Source organism: Ichthyophthirius multifiliis (genome assembly GCF_000220395.1).
Source record: "Ichthyophthirius multifiliis unplaced genomic scaffold scaff_1120509250381, whole genome shotgun sequence".
Lineage (NCBI taxonomy): Eukaryota > Ciliophora > Oligohymenophorea > Hymenostomatida > Ichthyophthirius > Ichthyophthirius multifiliis.
Window position 1 is genome coordinate 22,056 of NW_004086799.1, and position 23,228 is coordinate 45,283.

At 15.1% G+C, this 23,228-nt stretch overlaps 4 protein-coding genes across 4 annotated transcripts, besides 29 other annotated features; 2 read left to right on the forward strand and 2 right to left on the reverse strand. All coding sequences in view use genetic code 6, as the record gives it.

Moving 5' to 3' along the window:
- Nucleotides 1–1,706: 1,706 nt before the first annotated feature.
- IMG5_069690 (hypothetical protein) lies at nucleotides 1,707–2,481 on the reverse strand (the record flags this gene model as incomplete). The annotated part of the gene is made up of 2 exons (XM_004036765.1): nucleotides 1,707–1,992; nucleotides 2,030–2,481. 2 exons carry the CDS (start codon nucleotides 2,479–2,481, stop codon nucleotides 1,707–1,709), a joined length of 738 nt encoding a protein of 245 aa, XP_004036813.1.
- Nucleotides 2,482–3,039: 558 nt separating this feature from the next.
- Nucleotides 3,040–3,089: a microsatellite.
- Nucleotides 3,090–3,106: 17 nt separating this feature from the next.
- Nucleotides 3,107–3,141: a microsatellite.
- Nucleotides 3,110–3,147: a microsatellite.
- A 25-nt stretch (nucleotides 3,148–3,172) lies between these two features.
- Nucleotides 3,173–3,233: a microsatellite.
- Nucleotides 3,173–3,239: a microsatellite.
- Nucleotides 3,240–5,764: 2,525 nt separating this feature from the next.
- Nucleotides 5,765–5,796: a microsatellite.
- Nucleotides 5,797–8,200: 2,404 nt separating this feature from the next.
- Nucleotides 8,201–8,246: a microsatellite.
- A 163-nt stretch (nucleotides 8,247–8,409) lies between these two features.
- Nucleotides 8,410–8,448: a microsatellite.
- A 1,069-nt stretch (nucleotides 8,449–9,517) lies between these two features.
- IMG5_069700 (hypothetical protein) lies at nucleotides 9,518–10,623 on the forward strand (the record flags this gene model as incomplete). The annotated part of the gene is made up of 3 exons (XM_004036766.1): nucleotides 9,518–9,542; nucleotides 10,080–10,465; nucleotides 10,564–10,623. 3 exons carry the CDS (start codon nucleotides 9,518–9,520, stop codon nucleotides 10,621–10,623), a joined length of 471 nt encoding a protein of 156 aa, XP_004036814.1.
- Nucleotides 10,490–10,523: a microsatellite.
- A 2,343-nt stretch (nucleotides 10,624–12,966) lies between the features above and the next one.
- Nucleotides 12,967–13,004: a microsatellite.
- Nucleotides 12,974–13,011: a microsatellite.
- Nucleotides 13,012–14,507: 1,496 nt separating this feature from the next.
- Nucleotides 14,508–14,570: a microsatellite.
- A 1,589-nt stretch (nucleotides 14,571–16,159) lies between these two features.
- Nucleotides 16,160–16,394: a microsatellite.
- IMG5_069710 (hypothetical protein) lies at nucleotides 16,382–17,147 on the reverse strand. Its single transcript, XM_004036767.1, has 2 exons — nucleotides 16,762–17,147; nucleotides 16,382–16,690 (listed from the first exon to the last, which is right to left on the reverse strand). The coding sequence occupies exons 1-2, from the start codon at nucleotides 17,142–17,144 to the stop codon at nucleotides 16,606–16,608; spliced, it is 468 nt and encodes a 155-aa protein (XP_004036815.1). The 5' UTR covers nucleotides 17,145–17,147; the 3' UTR covers nucleotides 16,382–16,605.
- A 181-nt stretch (nucleotides 17,148–17,328) lies between these two features.
- Nucleotides 17,329–17,380: a microsatellite.
- A 321-nt stretch (nucleotides 17,381–17,701) lies between these two features.
- Nucleotides 17,702–17,746: a microsatellite.
- Nucleotides 17,747–17,791: 45 nt separating this feature from the next.
- Nucleotides 17,792–17,891: a microsatellite.
- A 206-nt stretch (nucleotides 17,892–18,097) lies between these two features.
- Nucleotides 18,098–18,141: a microsatellite.
- A 162-nt stretch (nucleotides 18,142–18,303) lies between these two features.
- Nucleotides 18,304–18,341: a microsatellite.
- Nucleotides 18,342–18,788: 447 nt separating this feature from the next.
- Nucleotides 18,789–18,859: a microsatellite.
- Nucleotides 18,860–18,882: 23 nt separating this feature from the next.
- Nucleotides 18,883–18,946: a microsatellite.
- Nucleotides 18,936–18,983: a microsatellite.
- Nucleotides 18,942–18,982: a microsatellite.
- Nucleotides 18,984–19,005: 22 nt separating the features above from the next.
- Nucleotides 19,006–19,115: a microsatellite.
- Nucleotides 19,037–19,113: a microsatellite.
- Nucleotides 19,039–19,116: a microsatellite.
- Nucleotides 19,045–19,113: a microsatellite.
- A 1,383-nt stretch (nucleotides 19,117–20,499) lies between the features above and the next one.
- On the forward strand, nucleotides 20,500–21,372 carry IMG5_069720 (hypothetical protein). Its single transcript, XM_004036768.1, has one exon. It carries the CDS (start codon nucleotides 20,665–20,667, stop codon nucleotides 21,019–21,021), a length of 357 nt encoding a protein of 118 aa, XP_004036816.1. The 5' UTR covers nucleotides 20,500–20,664; the 3' UTR covers nucleotides 21,022–21,372.
- A 701-nt stretch (nucleotides 21,373–22,073) lies between these two features.
- Nucleotides 22,074–22,117: a microsatellite.
- A 15-nt stretch (nucleotides 22,118–22,132) lies between these two features.
- Nucleotides 22,133–22,166: a microsatellite.
- Nucleotides 22,167–22,877: 711 nt separating this feature from the next.
- Nucleotides 22,878–22,929: a microsatellite.
- The last annotated feature ends 299 nt before the right edge of the window (nucleotides 22,930–23,228 follow it).

Below are 23,228 nucleotides of genomic sequence, written 5' to 3' on the forward strand. Positions count from 1 at the left end.
ATTTTTATTAAAATCAATCTAAAGTTAATTATTATATTTATATTCAAATTCTTAATATATAAAATATATAGAAATTCCCATAATTAATAGAATAAATATAATTGTTTGTAATAATTATTAAAAGTATTATTATATTTATTTTTTATATCTAATGAATTATGAGCAATAGTTGAAAACATTTTGTCTTTTTTTTTAAGTATATTTATCTAAATAAGATGTAGGAGATATAGGGAGGGTCAAATTATCTTCTTCAAAATATTTAGCAGTAATAAAGCTTTAATTCTAATTATTATTTACTTCATATAAAAGCTATTTAATTAATTATTATTTAATATTATTCTTCAAACCTATTTCTCTTATTCCTTTAAAAGAGTTATATTCATCATTAATAATATAACTAAAATCATTTTAATACATTTTTTATAATATTTATTTTTATATTTTAATTATATTTATTAGAAAATATTTTATGCAATATTTTTTTTAAAAAAATTAATATTTATTTATGCATGCAATTAAACTTTAACTATTATAAATATTTTAATTTTTAATATTTATATATTAAAATTATTTTTTTAAAATATAAAAATTAAAGTTTTTATTAGTTTTTAAAATTATAAATAAAGTTTAGTTACATATTAAATAAATAAAATAATTAATAAATATATTTCTAATTTTATTATAAATAAGATTAATTAATATAAAAAATAAAAAATTTATATGTAATTTAATATTTATTTATTCATCAAAACAATAGAAATAACATCAAATATAACTACAAAATATAATAAATTTTATAAATTTATAGTGTTTTTAATTATTTTTTTAATTAATTATATCATGATTGTAAAATAAATCCACTTCTAGCAAATATCCTTAAATCACTTACAGGGCTATTACAATTTTTCCAAAATTTAATGCATTATGATAAATTAAAATAATCATAAATGCCATATATACAAAAAGTAATCCAACAATCAGGAACCCATTGATTAGGACAAGTAAGATCGCATTATTAACTATTCCTAAGATAATCTGAATCTTCTGGAGTAGCTCCATTAAATATACTACAGATTGATTAATTACATCCTTTATATACAGAGCTATAATATGCTCCTTTACTTTCAAAGTGTGAATATAATTTTATAACTTTTCCATCATTTCTTCTTAATACCATATCTTCTTATAGATCTTATGGATTACTTATAAAAGTATAATCATAAGATTCTAATGTAAGCCAATCTGCAGGCTATTATAATTCTAATTCATAATTGTCTTAAGCAATTAATTAATTTACGAAAAAAATTATACTTAATATTCTTAATTATTATTTCATTTTTTTTTAAATATGTTTTTCTGTTTTTATTATATTTACAGTTTTTTTATTTTTTTTATATGTAATTTATATATAGAAATTTAAGCTTGCTTAATTTTTTTTATTTAAAAGATATGTTGAATAATTTATATTTTTGCTATATTTGCTTTTATATTAATTATTTAAAAGAATTAATAATTTAACCATAATTTTTCATATAAATGTATATATTATTTAAGCAATAAAATTTTGCTACTATTTTAAAATAGATTATATATATTAATCCAATTTTTAAAAATATATTCGAAATTAATTTATTTTGCTTAATTTTTTTAAATAAAAGAATCTGAATCTTAAAAAAAAAGAAATATCTTATAATTTAAAATTAAAATCATTTAAAATTTAATAATCCCTTTTTAATAAAGTAATTTTTAGCGAAATTTAACTTTACTTAATTAATATTATAGACAATATTAATATTTTCAACTAAATTATCTGAATTTCCATCTAAAAGGATGTATCCATTTTCATCTGATGTCCTTTAAGCACTACTAAGTCCACTCAAACTATATGCAGTATGATATATATCAGGGTATTTCCCAGGTTTATCAAACAACCCTCCTTCTTCATTTTGACATAGAAGAATATAAGCCTAGAGTTTTAAATGATCAAAAAGCCTTTTTTTATATATTTTTTATTTATAAAAAAAAATACAAATGATTTTAATAAGAAGTTGCTTAATTAGTAGCTTATGAAATTAGCCTGAAAATACTTCCTTACCAAAATGAGTAACAATTATCAACTAATTTATTAGTTCTTCCACAAAAACCTCCTTCAAAAGGCATTTATTTTTAACCAGCCCAATAAATTAATCTATTCAAATTGACTTTATGTTCCTATCCTAAAATTCTTAAAGCTGCAAAACCACAATAAGTTAATCCACTATGAGCTTCTCCAAAAGGTTCTGGTGCAATTCCTCCCTCATAAGTTTAGCAAGAAGCTATAAAGTCGGCACATCCATCAATTAAAGAGGGAGATTTTATATTTAGAATATCCTATATCAATATTGCAATGTATACACCTCTCATATCTGCTTCTCCACCTTAAGAAACCAAAAAACTTCCTTAGATTTCTTTGTTTTTACATAATGTCAAAAATTTATACATTCCTTCTCTGTCTATTATACTAAGACTTTCTTCAGTTCCTATTTCTATTAATGTTGATATGGCGGCATATGTTGATGCTATATGAGGATATTAATATGGTCCGCCACAAAATCCTCCTTTGGGGCTTTAGCAATGCTTTAGTATTTCAATTATTCCTTTGTGATAATTTTTCAATTCAAATTAAGGATAATTTATTATATTTAAAGCCCTTATTGTCCAAAATAAAACCCATGGATGCCCACAATCATAATATTTAATTGATAGTCCTTTTTTTATTTTATTTATTTATTTATTTTAAATTTAATTTGAACCTAAATTTGTTAATGCTTTTTCTAAATATTTTTAATGAACTGCTTTGTTCAAAATATTAAGCTAAATTTGATCTTGTTCTTCATCTGTAAAAAATTCTTCGTCACTTTCAATATTTGTTTCTCGATTTTATTCAGTTTGTTAATTTACTCCTTTGTTTTTTTACATTTTTGTAAATAATTTTAAGAATAACTCTTTAACTTAGCTTTCTACCTATTTTTAATCAATTTCTGTCCTATTCTGCATACTTTTTAAATAATCTTCCATTTTATATAATTTTTAATTTTAAATATTTTTTATAAAAAATAATTATTAGAAATTTAATAATAAATAAAATTTTTTAATAAATAATAAAATAATATTATATTTATTAATTTCATTCTTATATCTAAAAATAAAAAATATAATTTATAATTATATTTAAAATATATAAATTATATTTAAAAATACGTAATCCTTAGCTATATTAGTAATTTGATTAAATTATTAAATTTTTTTTTTATTCAATATAATCTCTGCTAGCATTTAACTAATATTAATGCTTTCGAAAGTAGTACATTTTATAAACTTTTTAACACCTTAAAGAGTGCCATGTAAAATATTTCTTCCCTCATAAAAATACTCATAAGGTGTAGTGAAAATTGCAAAAAATCCTTATAAAACATGAATAATATTAGAAATAATAGGCAACTCTTTAATAATTTCAAGATTCTAATCCTTTAAATCTTAAGCCCATTTTTGTCCTATATATTAAACTAAATCTTTAATCTCAATATTCTACAGCAATACTTGATTAAAAATGACTTAAAATTCTTTTATTTTTTGTAAATTTATTAATTATAAACTAGCATATTTGTTTTGTAATAATTTTTCAAAATTAATAATATCTTTAATACTTTCTATTCTTATTTTAAATTCATTTATTTGAAAATCTTGAACTATTTTTATAGGTTCAGTTTAAATTATTTCAAATTCATTTAAAAATAATTCTTCTTTTTTTTCTTCTTCATTATTTATTAAATTTTCATTTGATAAATCATCTTTATATTTTTATAAATTTATTATTTTTTCTTTCAAAATTTTTTAGAAATTTATAAATAATTCTTATTAATTTTCTTATTTATATTTTATTATATTAAGAGTCTCTTTTATAAACCTTGATAAAAATTCTATATTTTCTGCTTAAATATAGAAAAAAAGATTTTCATTTATATACACTTAAAAATTTAATAGATAATAAATATTAAATTCTTTTATTATTGAATTAAAATAATGCAACTTTAAAAAATCAGATTTTTATTATTATTATTCTATTTTTTAAACATAAAATATTACAACTTCTTAATTTTAAAACTTTTATTTCAAAGAAAGATCAAAAATAGAAAATTCAGAATAATATAGAATTTTTTGATTTTGAGTTTATATTTTTTTATCAAAATTGTTTTAAGAATAATTTACATTTTGGATACTTATTTCTAAATAAACATTTTACTTTTTTTATTTATCCTTTAATCTTTAAAAAGAAGTCATTTTCAATACTTAATTCTAATCTTTTTAATTAATTTAAAATTTGAAATAATCCTTTAAAATTAACATATGATTTATATTGATTTTTTATATTTAATTTATTTCTTAATCTTCCTATACTTAAATTTAAATTATATTTTCTTCGTTAGAATCACTAGTTTTTTAGGTTTTTTATTTAGTTTTTTAAATTATTTTCTTTTTTCCTTTAAAATCAAAATCTTTACCTTCAAAAAGCTTTATATTAAGAAATTCAATTTTAATTTTAAATTTGTTTCTAATTTAAAAATCATCTTTTTATAAAACTTAAATAATTTCAAATTCTGTATTATTGTTATTATATTAAGATGAGTCTATTTATTAGTTAGTTTTTTTATTTTTTTCATTAAGGTCTTTTATTTTTAAATTAGAATGTTGTTTCTAATTGTCATTATATTTTTTTAAATTATTTATTTATTCAATAAATTCTTAATTTTATTTTATAATGAATTCAACATTAAGATTAGTATTTTAAATAAACAAATATAAAAATTTTACAGAATCTTCACAAAAAAAGCAAAAAACATTTTAGATTAGTATTTTTTTCTTTAATCTCTTTTGAGAAATTTCAATATTTTCAATATTAAAAATATTAACAAATCCAGCATTTTAAATAAATTATTAATCTAAAGCAAAAAAAGGATGGAAAATAGAACTATTATCATTTTAATGTAAAAAAAATGCTTTGAATAAATCTATTTTCAAAACAAACTCATCATTTATAAAATTTAAATTCATTTTTTTTATTTTCAAAATTAATCTTTCAGGATTTAAATGAAAATTATTTTTTTTAGAAAAACAAACTTAAAAGTTTTCATTTTATAAATTCTATATTATGTTTTCAGTTATTGAAAATATATTTTTTTCTAAAAAATCAATTGATTATAATAATTAAATATCAATTTTTATATTTTTAGATATAAAATTTTAAATCTACATTGTATTTATTATTATTTCTTCATTATAAAAATCTCCTTCTCTTATACTTTATTAGATTAATACAAAGTTTTTTATAAGTATATAGTATATCTATATAAGTTATTCTAATAAATATATATTTAAAGTCATGTTTTATATACAAAAATCATTTAATACTATTTTTTGCTCACTTTTTCGCTCAAAAGTTTTGGTGTTTTCATATGAATTCTTATAAATATTTAAATCAAAATTTATTTATCCTTATTATTCTTTGTTTTTATATAAAATTATTCCTAAATTATTATGAAATTCATTTAATTAATTATTATTGTCTTAATGATGTTAGTAAATTATAGAACTTTTTGTTTAAAAACAAAAATCTTCCTCTTTATCTTTGACTCCTATAAGAAAGTAGTTTTATTCTAAGATTTGGAATAAAACTTCATCAATTTTAGCTTAAATATAGGTGAAGAATTCTATATTTTTAATAAATTTTTATTGTTTTATTGCATTTTATTGCATTTTTAAATGAATTTCAAAAAGCTTTAAACCCAAAAAAGCATAGTTTTACTCATTTTCTTTTTAAAGAAATGTTTAAATAGTATCAATCTTTAATTCTATTTCTATCTTTAATAAACTTTATATATTATCAGTTTCTTTAAGAAACAAAACAAATCTTAAACTATTAAAAAAAGAAAATAATTGGTTTAAAATAGTTTCATTTATAAAAATCTTTAAAAAAGAAAATATCATTTTTATTTTATAATCGTTTTTATTTAAAAAAAATTTTATTTATTCATTTTTTTTATTCCAAATTAAAATTTCTTTACTTATTTTACTGTCTATTTTAGTCAAAAATAATATTCCTTTGTCAAAAAAAGCATTTATTTTATCAGAAACATTTACTTTTAAATTTCCATAATATAAAGTTAAGAAATTATTATTATATTAAATTATTTTAGAAGCATCTTTTTTACATGAAGAGCAAATACATTAAAATTAATATTTATTATTCTATTAAAATATGTTTTTTGTCATATTATGAGTAAATATATTGATTTAAAAATAAGCAATTTTAATTATTAATTTAATTTGTTTTTATTATTCCTTTTTTGTATAAAAAAAAGTTTTCTAATCTAAGAAAAATGTTTATTTTTCTTTAAATAATTTTAATTTATTTTAAATTTAAAGTAGAAATTAACAATCAAAGAAAATAAGTAAATTAGAAAAATTAAACTCTAATTTTTTTAGAGAGAAATTTTTATTTTTTTCAAATTGAGCTTCGATTTTATTTTTTGCAAAATAAATATTACTTTTAATTTTATTTGGAATGAAAATTTTTTTTTCTGGTATTTTTTTGCTTCATAATTATTTTTCTTTTTTGATAAACATTTAATTATCATTATTTTACACAAATTATATTCATCTTTTTTAATTTAATCAACATTTAAGCAACTAAAGTTCACATTTAGGTTTTCTTCTTATTTTTAAATATTTATAGATTTTATTTTTATTCTTAAATAATCATCTTATTCCTAAAATTATTTTTATCCTGAAGTTTATTTTCTTTTAAAAATAGAACTATTGACAATTTCGGACATTAAATATTTACTTTTAATTCGTTTTCTAATTACAGAGAATTTTTTTGTAGATTAATACTTTATTAAATATTTTAATTAGACTAAAAAACTAAATCAAATTTATTTTTAGTTATTTAAGACTATTCAAAAAGAAATTAATTATTAATTTAAGTTTGAATTTCTAAAATATTCTCATAATTTTCTTCAAAAAAATCGTTTTATTATAATTAATTGAAATCTGTTGATTATTTAAATACATTTTGTTTAGAACTTTGATTAATTTAAGTATTTTTCTCAATAAATTTTTCAAAATTTTATAGTATTTTTTCTTTATTTTCTTTATTTTATAATTAATACTATTATATTTAATATTTTATGTCTTTTAATATATCAATTATTTCTATAATTTACATTAAAAGATTTAATTAAATTATATCTAAATATATATTTATTTATTCAAAGTTAAATATAATTTAATTATTTTCATTTTTTTAATATTACATTTTTATTTCTTTAAGATCGAATGTATTATTAATTAAATTGGATTTTTGTTTTTTAAAGTTAATTTATATATTTGAAAATATTAATGTGAAAACAATTTTTTTTAATAATCCTAAGTTATTAATGATTAATCAAATTATTAATTTGATTATATAGTTTAAATTTTTTCAATTGTTAGTTCAAAAAAAGGATTTATATTATTTTATAATTATTTTTCTTTAGGAAAATAAAATAGTCTTATATTGATATCTTTTATGTTAAGTTCAGTGTTGAATATTACTTATAAAAGCAAGTTAATACTTTTTGTTTTTTCTTACTATTTCTTTTCGTTTTATTCGTTTTATTAATCTTATATTTTTTAATCAAAGTCTAAATTTTATTCAAAATAATAATTAAAAAAATTAAATGTAAAATCTAAAGACAATCCTTCCATTTGTACAACTATCGGTTAATTTAAAATTGTTTAAATTTATATTGGTATTTTTATTTTTAAATATTTTATTTATCCATTCTATATTTAAATTTCTTTGTTTTTAAATATTTTTTTATTGATTTCATTTATTTTTAATTTTAACTTTTTTTTTTTTTTTAAGAATTTTTTTTTTTTTTACATTTATTCCTTCTAATTCTTCGAAATTTTCTGTGGCTTACAAATCTTCAATATTAATATATTAACCTATATTCTTTTCTAAAGTATATTTTAATATTAATTATAGTCCTTTATAGCATGCTTTGTTGAATAAATTTTTTATTTATTACATCTTTTATACCTTTAATATAAGAATTATATTTTATTCCTTTTTTAAAAATAGTTATAATAATATTAAACTAAACAATAAATTAATTTTTATTATATTAAAAAAATATTATATATAAAAATTGTATTATATTAAATTCTTTATTTACTATATATTAAAGATTTTTATAAATCTTGTTTAAAAATATTAATATTATTTTTTTAAAATAAAATAAAATAAAATATCAAATTTAAAATGAATTTCAAAAATGTGTAGTTTTCCTAAACAAATCTTGCTATTTACAACATTTTTTTAACTATAAAAAAATATCATAAATAAAAAAAATTAATATAATAAAATCAATTAGAATTTATAATTTTAGATAAAAATAAATTTATTTTAAAAAATAAAAAAATAAAAGCAAAAAATATATTAAAACTAAAAATTAATTATTATGTAAAATTAATTTTCATTAATATTAAAGTTATATGGTCCCTAAATAGCTGAATTTATTTCTGCAAACGAGCACTTTTAAATTGATAAATTTGAATAGATATATATATATTCAATATGCTTTAATTTCTAATTTATATTTTACATCTTTTTTTCAAAAGTGTTTTAATAAAAAAGTGTTAACTAGAATTTTTTTTGTGAAAAATAATAGAATTATCAAAATATCGTTTTATTATTAAAATTAAAAATTTAGTAGTGATTTACCTTTATTTGATGGATTTTTATGAAAAAATAAAATTAATTTTTATATTTTTAAGTTTTATATAATATAGATAAAAAAAGTAAAATTTAAAACTAAAGAAAAAAATTAAAATCAAAGTTAGAATTAGAAAAAATAATAATTGAAATTTAATTAAATTTATTTATAAAATAAAATAAATAAAAAATATATAAAATATTTAATTTATTTTAAAAAACAATATAATTTTTTAAAATGGATACCTTTATTTTTAATATTGATAAATTAATTGATTAGAATAAAATATGATGATAAATTAAAAAGTGTTAAAATAAAGATAGCTTATATTAATGATGTCTTAAAGTATATAATCAATAGAATAATCTATTAATAACATTAAAATAATAAATTTACTTAATATTTAAGATATTCTATATGTTTGTGAATAAATAAATGCAAAAAAAAAACATTTTTATCAAAATTTAGTATAATTAAATGAATATTTTAATAAAAACTATTTTTAAATTTTATTTAATCAACAAAAAGTTAATTTGATTTAAAAATAAATTGAAACAAATCATCATAATTACAATATATTACACTTAATTTTATATATTACATTTTAAAAATGCAATATTATGAACAAATTATTTAAAGAAATGAATAAAGGATAAAATTTAATTCTTTTTTAGAATATTCACATATTTTATCAAAATATAAGGTATATAAATAAAAATATGAAAACATTATACAAAAAAAACTGTAATGTAAAAAGTAATATATTTCCTTTGATTTCAAATGAAAAAAACCAAAAAATATTGAAGGATAAACAATTAAAAGAGCATTAATCATAAATAAAGGTATTTGAACTAATAAGATAATAAAAAGTTGAAGAGATTTATAAATTTCTTAAATAAAATCCATATTAAATAGAAATGGTAAAAGAAATATTGAAAAATAATAATAAAAAAAAAAGCCAGATTAAAAAAATTTATGTAAAGCTTCGCATATAGCTTGCGAAGTAGGGAATATTGAAATTTGTGAAATTTCGGAAGAATATAAATGTGATTGGGAAAGCGAGAATATTGAAAAAATGACGCCTTTATTTTATGCAATTAGAGGAGAGAATTTAAATATAATTTAATTTCTTATCGAAAAAAAAAAAGTTAATATTGAACATAAAGAATACTTGTTAAGGACACCTTTTTATTGGGCTTGTTGTTTAGGCAAGTATTTTTTTTAATTTAATTTAATTTTATTCTATTACTTTAAGTATAAGAATTATTAAATATTTAAAAGAACATAATGCTGATATAAATACTAAAACTAAACTTTTGAGAACTCCTTTAAATAAAGTTTGTTTTCTCGGTAGAGCTGATGTCGTAAGATTTTTATTAGATTAGCCTTAAATAGATTATAAATGGGGAGATATAAAAGGTAGAAATCCATTACATAATGCAATTTTCGGACCTAAAGGTGGCAGAGATGGTAAAAAAGTAGTTCCAAAAGGCCTTGATTTATAGTTAGGTACTTTTGGAAGAGATTGTCCTGAAGCTGCTTAACTTTTACTTGAAAAAGGACTTGATGTAAACTTGTAAGATATTGATGGATCAACTGCTTTACATATTGCTTGTTCTTCTGAAGCTTTAGATAGTATTCCTTTATTAATGGCTTATAATGCTGATGTAAATTGCTAGAATAACGTTTAATTTATTTTGTTTAATTTTTATTTTAATTAATTTTATTAAAAAAATGGAGATACTCCTCTTCATTTTGCAAGTAGGTTTGGACATATTTTAACTGTTTAAATGCTTATTCAAAAATATTAAGCTGCCTTACTTGAAATAGAAAAGGGTATTTTTGATTATATTATTAAACTTTTTTAATAGGTTTCAATTAATAAATTTAAAAAAAATTACAAAAAGATTTAGTCCTCTAGACGAAGCTTTAATAGGGTAAAATATAGAAATATATACTTATTTGGTAGAAAATGAAACAAATAAATTATTAATTTAGACAATAGATTAGAAATATAGACATTTTATTAATATATTAAAATAAAATGGAAACTAATTATAAGAAATTTATATAAATCTTTTTGTTTTCAATATACTTTAAAAGAATGAATTTTCAATTTTTTAATGTTAGTAAATTTATGATTTTATTCCTTAGGTTTTTTCTCTAAATGCATTTTAAATTTTAATTGAATTCTTTTCTTTTGAAGATTATTAATTAGAGATTTTTATTAAATAATTATTTAAGTTTAAAAAAATTAATTTCTTTAACATTTTTTATTTAAAATTTATTTGCTAATTAAAAAATTTGGAATTTCAAGTAATTTTTTATATACACATATATATATTTTTTTTATTTTTTTAGAATTATTAAGAATTAATTGAATCGATTTTAGAATTAAATGATAAAGATATAATAAATATTATAAGTTGCTTAAATATTAATATTTTCTAGTATAAAAATCATTTAAAGAAAAACAAAATAAAATATATAAAAATATTAAATAAAAAATATATATATAAGTAAAATTAAGAAAAGAATGCATTACAAAATAAATATTTAGAAAAAACTTAAGAAAATGAAAATTTAATATCTGAATTGCTAATTTAAAAGAATGGTGATAATTTAAATTGTTTTGAGCTTTCTATAATTTTAAAATATTTTGATATTTTAAGTATATTAGAACAATTTAATCTTAAAAATCTAAATATGTAAAAAATTGTAGAATTTCATATCCCAGAATACGAAATATTTGATTTATAGAAAAAAGAAGAAATAGAAAAAATAAATAAAAATTATTAATAAATTATGCTGTTTTAAGAAAACGACTGGAAAATAAACTTAAATAAATCTAAAATAGAAGAATTCCAGAAAGAGAAGAATAAAAATTAATAATATAAATTAATAAATTAAAAAGAAATAGAGTTTTATAATAAAATTAACAATACAAATCAAGAAATAAGAGAAAATATAATAAATGATAAACTCAGAAAAAATAAATGCCAATTTATAGATTAAAAAGAATAATTGGAAAATTAAGTAGTAAAAAATCTAGAAAAACATTAAATAATAGGTGTAGATTTGGAATATTGGTTTGACTTAAAAGATTAAAAAACAGTTTTTGTATGTACTTTATAATTATCTACTTTAGATGCAAATTTTGTTATCGATATTATTAAATTAAAAAAATAGTGTTCTATATAATTAAAATAATTTTTCGAAAGTTTCGCCTTTATTAAAGTTTTTCATGGATGTGAATCTGATATTAAACTTTTAAAAAAAGATTTCGATTTTAACCCTGTAAATATTTTCGATACTGCAAAAGCTCATACATGTTTAAGTTAAATTTTCAATTCTATTTCTTTATATAATTTAGCTAAATATATCTGAATTTTGAGTTTAATAAAGAGTATCAGACTTCAGACCTCTACCTAAATCGATGCTTGATTATGCTAAAAATGATTCATTTTTTACTTTTATCTTATTTTTTGTTATTATTTTTTAAATGAATTTATTATAAACTTAAGATTTAGCGTATGTTTGTAATAAAATGTGCTTGAAATAAATTGAAAAATCTAATCTTAACTTTCAAAAAGTTATAGTTTTTAAAGATTGATTTTGCTTTGATTATTCTATTTTTTATTTTTTTTATATTCTTAGTTATAATTTTTTATTTTTAAAAAATATTTAATATTTAATTTTTATTTTATTTTTATATTCGTAATTGCTTTATCATATGTAACAATATTATATATTTAAGAAAATTATATTCAATATATTTTTAATAAAAGAAAGTTATTTTTTTGAAAAGAAAATTATATATTTTTAACTAATTTATTAATGTAAAATAATAAAATATAAATGGAAAATATAGAAAACGAAATAAAATCATAAAATAATAGCATTTGTTAAAATTCTAAAATATAACCTATTTAGGAATCTTAACAATAAAAACTTTATAAATAATTAACTACAAATTCAACTATATTTTCAGAACAAATAAAAATGATTTAAAATAATATGGGCAAATAAATATTATATATTTTTATATTCATAAAATTAATAAAAAAAAAAGATTAAATAGACTATTAATCGAAAAACGAAATTGATTAAATTTAGATGGAAGAGTTTTATTTAAATAAATTAAAAGAATAAAGAGAAAAAGTAAAATATAAATGAATAAATAAATAATAAATAAATAATGAATAACTAAATATTTATATATATATATATTTATAATTTAATTTTATTTATAAAAGATGGAATATTTAAGATAAGAATTTAATAGGAAAGATTAGTTATTATATGATTATTAAAATGAGATTTTATGCATGAAAGGTATTTTAGTTTTATAATAATTTAATTTTTATTTTTTTAAAGACATGTTGTAAGAATATGAAATCATAAAATAATAATTTTAAAATATGGAAAATATTATTAATTAATAAGAAGATAAAATATACAGATAAGATTAAGAAATTTAATTATAAAAAGATGAGATAAAAAATTTAAATAGAGTAAATTTATAAAAAGATAAATACATTTAAGAATTAAAAGATGAAAATAGTTTAATTTAGCCATTGCAAAATGAAATAGAAGAAACAATGCAAAAATTTAAAATTTTAATGACTGAAAAGGAACTAACTCATAACGAATAAATTAAAAATATAAAAGTTGAGTATGAATTACTATAATAATAAAATGAATAGTTTAAATAGGAATATGAAATTTAAAGGAAAAAAGTATTATAAATTAATGAATTACAGCATTTATTAAATGAGTAAAAAAGACTTAATTCTGAGTTAAATGATACTATATAAACCGAATAAGAAAATGTAAAAATAAAATTAATTATTTTTTCTTTACTTATAAAAATAGAATTTCAAATTACAAAAAAATATATCCGAATTAAAAACTTAAACATAAGAAATTAAAAGAAGTTGTGAGTTAAAACTTAAATTTTAGAATGAAAAATTATTCGAATTATAAGAAGAAAACAAGGATTTAAAAGAAAATGTTGAAAATACTTTATAAAAAAATGAAATATGCAAATAAAATAAAAGAGATTTAGAAAAAAAAATCACTATTTTAACAGAATAAAATAATTAAATTGAAGAGGAATTCGAAAACTTAAAATAAAAAATCATTGAATATGAACTAAAAATTAATAAATTTAATGAAATTAATTAAAATTTACAAAAAGAATAAAATGAATACATTTAAAATTTTAAAATAAAACAAAATGAAAATAAAAAATTAGAATAAGTTATTAATGAATTAAAATTTTAAATTTTACAATTATAAAAAGAAAAAGACTTTTTTGCTTTATAATTAAATTAACAATTTGAAGTTGAAGAAAAAAAAAAAGGGCTTAAGCTTTAACTTGAATAGGTAAAATATATATTCTTAATAATATTAATGAAAAATTAAAATAATTTATTTTTAATTTTTAAGATTAAATAAGATCTTGCAAATGCAAGAAACGATGAATTTTAAAGATTAGAATAATGTTTTTAGAATTTTAACCTTAAAAATAATGATTATTAGTATAAAATTAAATACAGTAAAAACTAATTTTGAAAAGCTTATATATTTATGATTTATATGAAATTGTATAATTTAAACTAGTATTTAAAAAATTATATATTATTTATTATTCAAAACAAACATAAAAGATAAATAATAACTTTTTTTTAAAAAAATACTTTTTCATTAAAAATATATCATTATATTTTAAAAATATTTATATTATTTTTAAATATAAATATAATATATAATAATATTGCTATCTAAAATAATAACCATTTATAGAATTCATTTTATTATTTTGTTAATTTGTTATTTAAAATTTATTTATTTTAAGTTAAGCTTATAATTAATTTATTTTATTCATACATTTAGGATTATTATTAATTCATTATTTAATTTTTTTCTATTAATTACTCTTTACATAATTATATTTTTTGTTCTTCTTTTTAAATTAGCAATTTCTCCTACTCTTGTTTTTAATTTTTATATAAATATAAAAACTATTATAATTCGTATTATTTTATTTATATAACAGTTTTTTTTTATTAAGAAAACTTTAATAATTTTCTTATTTTTCTTTAACCATTTTCTCGATTTCTTCTTTCAACTTATTTTTTCTTTCTTATAAGTAATACAAATTTTGAACTCTATTTTAAATATGATCTCTATATTTTTTATTTAATTCATTAATTTCTATTTTATTTTTTTATATTTCTTAACTTGTTTCATTGACTATTTATTAATAATCAGTTATTTATTATTTTTAATAATCTAAAATTTCATTTTAATTATTTAATGGATGATTTTTTATTTAAATATTTTATTTTTCTATAATATAATTAAGATTGTATTAATTTTGCCTGCTTTATTATTATTATATTTTATATAAAAAAGATTCTAAATTGTATCCCTTCACTAAAATATTTTAAACATATTCATTATTTTCTTAATTTTATATATTTTATAATTATATTAATATTTATTATTCTTAGTCTTTTAGTAAATTCTCATTAAGTGAGTATTTTGAAAGACAAATCCTTTACTTTTTTAAAAATTCTAAATATTGAGAAACCTAATTATTTATTTTTAAATAAAATAATTCATTCATTTTATTATATAAATATTCTATGTTTAATATAATTTTATTTTATTTTAAATTATTACTTTTTTAAATATAAATATGAAATTAAAAAAATATTCCACAAACATTTTTTTTAAAAAACTAAAAATAATTATATAATATATTAATTATTTTATATATATTTTAATATTATGCTTTTTAAAAATGTTTTAAAATTTAATTATTATTTATGTAAAAAATAAAATTGCTTTATATAGAAATCTTATTAAAATAATTTATTTTAATATTTAAATTATTATATATAAAATATTTTCTTTAATTAAAACAAATTTATCTACCCACCCTAATTTTTTAAATCATCCTAATATGCTTTAATAAAATTTTTGCCAATAAGATAAAATTATTTTATCAAAAAAATTAAGTAAAAACCTTTTTTATAATATAAAAGATCATAACAAAGATTATTAAAAAAGCATAAATAACATAAATTTATTCAAATTAAAGGAAAAAAATAATTTTAATATATTAATTTAATTATATTTTTTGTAAATTTTTAATTATTAATAAATTACAACAAAAATTTTTAATTTATTTTTCTTAATTTTTATATTTAAAATAAAAATGAGATTTTAATTAATAATTAAATTATATAATGATATTTAATATATTTATTTTTATATTATAAATAACTGTATTTTAGATATTTTGTTTATGATTTTAATTAAAATAATTTTTTAATAATTAATTGTATATTTTTATAGATATATATAAAATATCTAAATACAATATTTAGGTTTATACAATAAAATAATAAAAAGAACAACAAACAAACAAAAATATATATGGAATATATAATTTCTAGAATATTTTGTATATTTATAAATATATATAAAATATCTAAATACAATAATTAGGCTTATACAATAAAATAATAAAAAAAACAACAAACAAACAAAAATATATATGCAATATATAATTTCTAGAATATTCTTAAGAAATCAAAATCACAAATCACGAACAATTCTAATATTTAATTTCCTTTAATTGGGGGAGCCTCCGGGCATTATCAATAGGTACTAGGTTTATATAGTGATGAGGGCACACCTATAGTATCAGTATACTATAGGGAAATACCGATAGCAAAAGACACCTAACGCTTCCCATGCTTCTCCCAAGAATATCTCTCGCCAATCATTTGTTTCAAACCATAGAATTTAGTCTTGCTACAATTAAAGGTTGCACAGACCACGACTTTATCAAAAAAAACAAAAAAATTTTAGTTTTCCTTTTTTTTTTTCAAGAAAAAATAATAATTTTAGATTACAATAAATTGTTATTCATTAGTTTTAAAAATACTTAGTTTAAAAAATTTAAAAGATAATTTATAATTAAATATTACCTTGAAAGAACTTAATTATAACTTAAAAATATTTTAAATGTTAAATTTTATGAAAATAGTAATTATTGTATATGGTGATGTAGAAAATGAAATATAGAAAAAAATACAATTACAATAAGATTTTATAAAGCATTGAAATAGCAATATGATAATGTTACGCTTATTTTTACATAGCATCAACTTCAATATTAATTTTAATATTAATATAAATGTTTTCAAACTTTACTAAGTTTTAAGAATATTAACATAAATCATCTCTGAGATCTATTACTAAATTAAGAAAGTTATAATTATGCATTATAAATATATTATAAATTATAGGAACCAATAACAAGATCATCAAAATCAAAGAATCTTGCTTCAGTTTACAATACTAAAAAGAGAGATATTCGAGTTACAAAAATATAAAAATAAATTCAAATTCAACTTTTGATTTAAAAGTAACAAAATAAAACAAATTATATTATAAGAAAAATATTAAATAACGAAAAATAAAATAATTATTTAAGTATATAGTATAACAAAAATAAAAGCAAAAAAAAAGGAAATAAACAATAAAAAAAAACTAAAGCAATATATAAGAATCAAAAGTATATAAAAAAGTAATTAAACAACAAGAAAATTAGTATATAATATAAAAAAAAAAGATAAATAAAACTATTAATTTTGATTTTATTATTTAAATATAATAATATTAAAGTATATAATAAATTATATAAAATTAAAAATGCAAGTAAAGATTTAAATATTAAATAATGAAAAAATTATCAAACTAGATATATATATAATTAATAAACTAAATTTTTTTTTTTATATATAATACAAAAAAAAAAAAAAAAAATTAAAATATTTTTATAAATTTTATAAATAATTAATAATATATATAAATAAAAAAGGAAAAAATAAATAAAAAAATAATTATATAAAAAAAAAATTTATAAATATAAGTTTTTAAAAAAGAAAAATAGTCAAAAAAAAATATATTTCAATTAAATTAAATTAAATTAAATTAAATTAAATTAAATTAAATTAAATTAAATTAAATTAAATTAAATTAAATTAAATTAAATTAAATTAAATTATAATTTTTTTTTTATTTATATTATATAATAATTTTTTTTTTCTTATATATTACTTTTATATAGATTATTTATTAAATTAATATTTATATTTAAGCAACTTATTTATAGTTATTATATATTTATAAATATAATATTTGAGAAATAATCATATAGAATTAGCTTATTAATATATATTTGACATCTGATAAATAATACGATTTTTTTTTTTAATATAAATGATTTTTTTTTTATAACATAAATAATATTTATTTTATAGTAATTTTTTTTCATTTATTATTTATTTTTATAAATATTTATATATTTTCGGAATATTTTAAATAATGTATTTTTTTTAAATATTTTTAAATATTTTAATATTCAAATTTACTAAAAAAAAAATTATTTTAAATTTAGTTTAATAGATATAATTAATATATATTTATAAATTTATTAGTTTTAAAATTTATTATTTTAAATATGTTTAATTTTTTGATATAATTTTTTTTTAATAACATATTTCATCTTTTTATAATTATTTTATCAATAATGCTTAGATATTTTAATTAAAAAAATTAATAGTTTTACTTGTATTATTTCAATGCTTAAATTTACAAATTCTAAAAGTTTGCTTGTTTTTTTTTTATTTACAAATTCTTAAATATAATTTAATGGCATTTGTATAAGATTAAGATTAGTAAATTCATAAGTATATATAAAAATTATTAGAATTTTATATTATTATAATCTATTTATCCTATAACTATATGTTAGATTTTTTGGATAGTTATAATAATATATATTTTTAACTATTAATGCAGTATAAAATAATATTAAATATAGATTAAATTGCATAAATAAACCTTTTTTTAATCATATTACAATAATTTATTATAATAATTATAAATAAAAAAAATAATTTAATTTAAAATTAATAATAAAATTTATAATAAACTTAAATAAGAAAAATATAGCAAAATAATAATAATAAAATTTAATAAAAATAAATAATTTTTTTTTATAAAAAAAAAAATATAATAAATATAAAATTATATTACATAAAAAAAAAAATGATAATAAAAAATTATATAATAATGCAAAACTTATATAAAATGAAAAAAAATAGGAAAATTAAAAGAATTTTTTTTTTTATATTTTTTTAATAATTTATTTATTATTTCATTTTTTTTTTTTTTTTATTTCATTTTATTTTATTTTTTTTTTTTTTTTATTCTTTTTTATTTTATTTTTATTAATTTAAATTTAATAAATTAAATAGGACTAATTAATTAAATTATATTTGCTATAAATTTAAAAATTTAATATACAATAATTCAAAGATTAATATTATAAAAAAAATATATAAATAAAATTGAAATAGTTTTATTAATAGTTAATTTTAAATTTTTTAAATGTCGAATTTTTAGCAAGAAACTATATTGCTTCATTAATTAACAAAGATATTTTAAAATATATTTTTTAATTTAAATATTTCTTCAGTATTTAAAATATTAAAGCAAAATAGAAATAATTAAATTTTAATATATATATTTTATAGTTTATATTTTTATCATTTAAATTACTAAGCAATAATAAATTTTATATTAATTATTGCAAATTGTCTTAATTATTGGTTATATCGAAGTATAATAAAATATAAATAATATTTTTTTTATATTTTAAAGTTGTAATTATATTGAAATTATATACATTATTGTATTTTATCGATTTTCAAAACAATTTACGAATAAAAATATTAAATATAATTTTTTTTTTATATAAAATATCAATATAAACTAAAATTTAAGCAATTATTTTAATATCTCACTTTCTAATATTTTATGAAAATATCATCTTTTTATAAAAATTACAAATATATATATATAAATAAAAATAATAGAAATAAAATTTAAAAATATATAAATGAAAAAGCTAGAACTGTTTTTTCTAAATATATATTTTTATCATGGTTTATGTAATACTTCGTAAATAAATATAAGATTATTACTCTCCATAATAATTTATTTAGAATTCTGCACGTGAAAATTTTTAATAATAACTATTAATTATATTTTTAGTTTTTAAAATAATAGGTTATTGTTAAATTAAAAAAAACTTATCGAATTTAATTTTAATAAACAAGTATCCCTTTATTGAAGGTCATCTTTTTTAAAAAATAATAGTATTAAAAGTTTGGTTTGTTTTTAAATCTTTTTTATTTTTATAAAAGATTTAGTTTGTATACAAATTAATCTTTGATAAATTTGTATACATACATATATATCTTCAGTCTCAAAAAAAAGTCTTTTGATCTTTGAATTTTTATTTTTCAAAAAAAAAAAAACGCATAATCAATTATTTTTAAAATAAAATTTGGAACAAAATTGAGCTATATAATTTTTATAGTTCTGTATTTGCATATTAATTTTTAATTTATGAATTAAAAAAATATTACCAGAGATTTATATAAAAATAAAATTAATTAAATATAAAAATTATTTTTAATTCCAAACAAAATAAATTAAACTAATATTAATTTTATTTTTTCTATTTTCAAATAAGTATTTTATTTATGCAAAGATATTATAGTAATTACTGATATTCTCCATTATTATTTTTAAAATCTTCTTAAGACTATTTTATAATATGTTTAGCTTCTGATTGTCTTTTATCAATATTGAATAATAATTTTCCATAGAAATTCATACATAATATTTTTTCGATTCCTTAATGATTTTCAAGCATACTAATTATGGTGTTGAATAGCCCCTCTGACTTCAGGTACATATTTGAAATACCAGAATGATGAGCTATATTAATAAGTGGTAAGAACACTTATTATCTATCATGTTGCTCTTATGTTTTTAAGTATACTTTACTCCAATATGTATGTTCTTTTCTGTTTTTTTCAGTATCAACATCTAGTAAATAATCGCATAAACATTTCAAAGTAATAATACTTTCAGCATTTAATATATTTATTTCAGACATATTAGTAATTTCTTAATCATTTTAAATAACAGAGCCTGCTTAATTATTCAAAAATAATGCTTTTTTGAATATTTAATAAGGACTTTAACTTGCTAATGTATGTTATTTTTTAATGTCTTACAAAACATTCAAATTATTGAAATTCGGATATTATTATTACCATATTGAGACTCCTAAATTATTAAATGCTTTCCCTTTTTTAAAATTAAATTTAAATACATATATTATTTTTGTTTATACAATGGTTTTCATTTTAATACTTATTAATATATTCTTTTAAACATTCTTGCGCTTTTTTTGAATTTCTCAGTAATATTTCATATGTTCCTTTATAATATAAATAATTGGGATTATTTTCTAGATATTAAAGATAATTATAAGATTATTTTAAATTATTTGATTCATATGAATAAGCCAATGCATTAATTATATGCTTATCTTCTTTAGTTTTCTCATAAATTTTATAAAAAATGTTATGCAATAAGTCTTTTTACTGAATTTCTTAGTAATTTTTGGCTTATTTTAATAATATTTATATATATATATGATCCTATGTTTAATTGGTTTATTCTAATATTTAAATAACTCGAGAAAAATATTAAGCTGATAATTAGTATTTTTTTTAAATAAAAAAATTCTCAGCTTCAATATATTCAGTAATTTATTGAATTTATTTTATTTAAGTAGAAAAAAAAAATTATTGATTTATTTTATCATTATTATAATATTAAAAGATAAATAAAAAATATATAAATTATTTTTTATTTAATTTTTAATATTATAATTGTAAATTTTTATATTAATTTAAAATTAAGTATTTTAAGGCTAAATATTTTTTTTAATAAATATTTAATTTTTAAATATCTTTATAAATAATTTCTTTTTATTTATTTTAATATAATAATAATTTATTAATGATTTTCTGTCATATTTATTAATTAATCAATATAAATATTTTAATAAAAATAAAATAAAACTAATAATATTAATTACTTTTATTATTCTTATACAAAGTATAAATTAAGAAGTTTAATTTATTGAAATACAAACTTTAATCAATATTAGATATAATTATTTTATATTTTTAAAAATTTTAATATTTAATTTTATTATAAAATAAAAAAAAATATTTAAAAATGACTATAAAATATATTATTATTACAATTTATTAAAAACTTAATTTTTATTTATTCTTTTTATCTTTTTAACTTTGAAATAGAATTATATTTAAATTTTAAATATTATTTTAAAATTAAAATTATTAACTTTGTAAAAGCAATTTTAAATAATATTTTTTTAAAGTATATATTTTTAATTAATTAAAAAATAATGGTGCAATCAGTCACCACATAGCTGTCATTTATTTATATGCGCGTGTTATTATAATGTTTGTATATTTTATATTCATATACCTATTTGACTAGAAGTGTTCATGAAGTACTTGATGTTTGAATTTGATATTTTTTTTTATAACAATAAACCCCCCCAAATTTAATTTATAAACCATCCCAATATATATTTATATTTATAATATATATGATATATTTTTTGTAAACCTGATTTAATTAAACATTTTTTATCATCTGTTTATTGAAATGAAACCTATTGTTTTTTTTTTGAAATTATTAAATTATTAAATATTTTTTTATTTTCATTTCATTTATTTTGAATATATATGCCTTTTCAACGGAGAATTCAACTTGAATATCGGGATAATTTGAATGTTACCTATTAACATTTTTTTTAAAATTTATAAAAACGCAATTATATGACAGCTAATATATATTAAGAAAAATATTTTTATACTGAACGCTTATATTTTTATTATTTTTATGGGTTTCTTAATTAATTATAATTTTATTCTATTTCAATAAACATAATATTATAAATAAATACATATATAAATAAATAAAATAATATTTATTATTTTATATTATCAATTCTAAACATAATACTATTAAAATTTTTATAATAATATAATTTATGTTTTTTTTTTTCCTTAAAATAATAGTGTTTATAATTTAACTTGATATTTTTTAATTAGAAAATTACTTGATATTTTTTAATTAGAAAATTTCTTTTTGGATAAAAAATTTTATTTTATTTTTTCTTTCTTTAATTTAATTTAATTTTGAAAATAAATTCTTGCAAGTTGGATTGATTGTTTTTACATTTCAAAATTTTTAATAATAAAATAAAATAAAATTAATTTTTTATATTAAAGAGGAAAAAAAAAATTAAATATAAAATTTATTTTTTATGTGAAGAAAGTAATATTTAAACTATATTAAAATAATTTAAATAGAATGTTTAACAAAATAAATATTTCAGGTCAAGAAGTTTGTACATAAAAATATATTAGAAATTAAAAATTA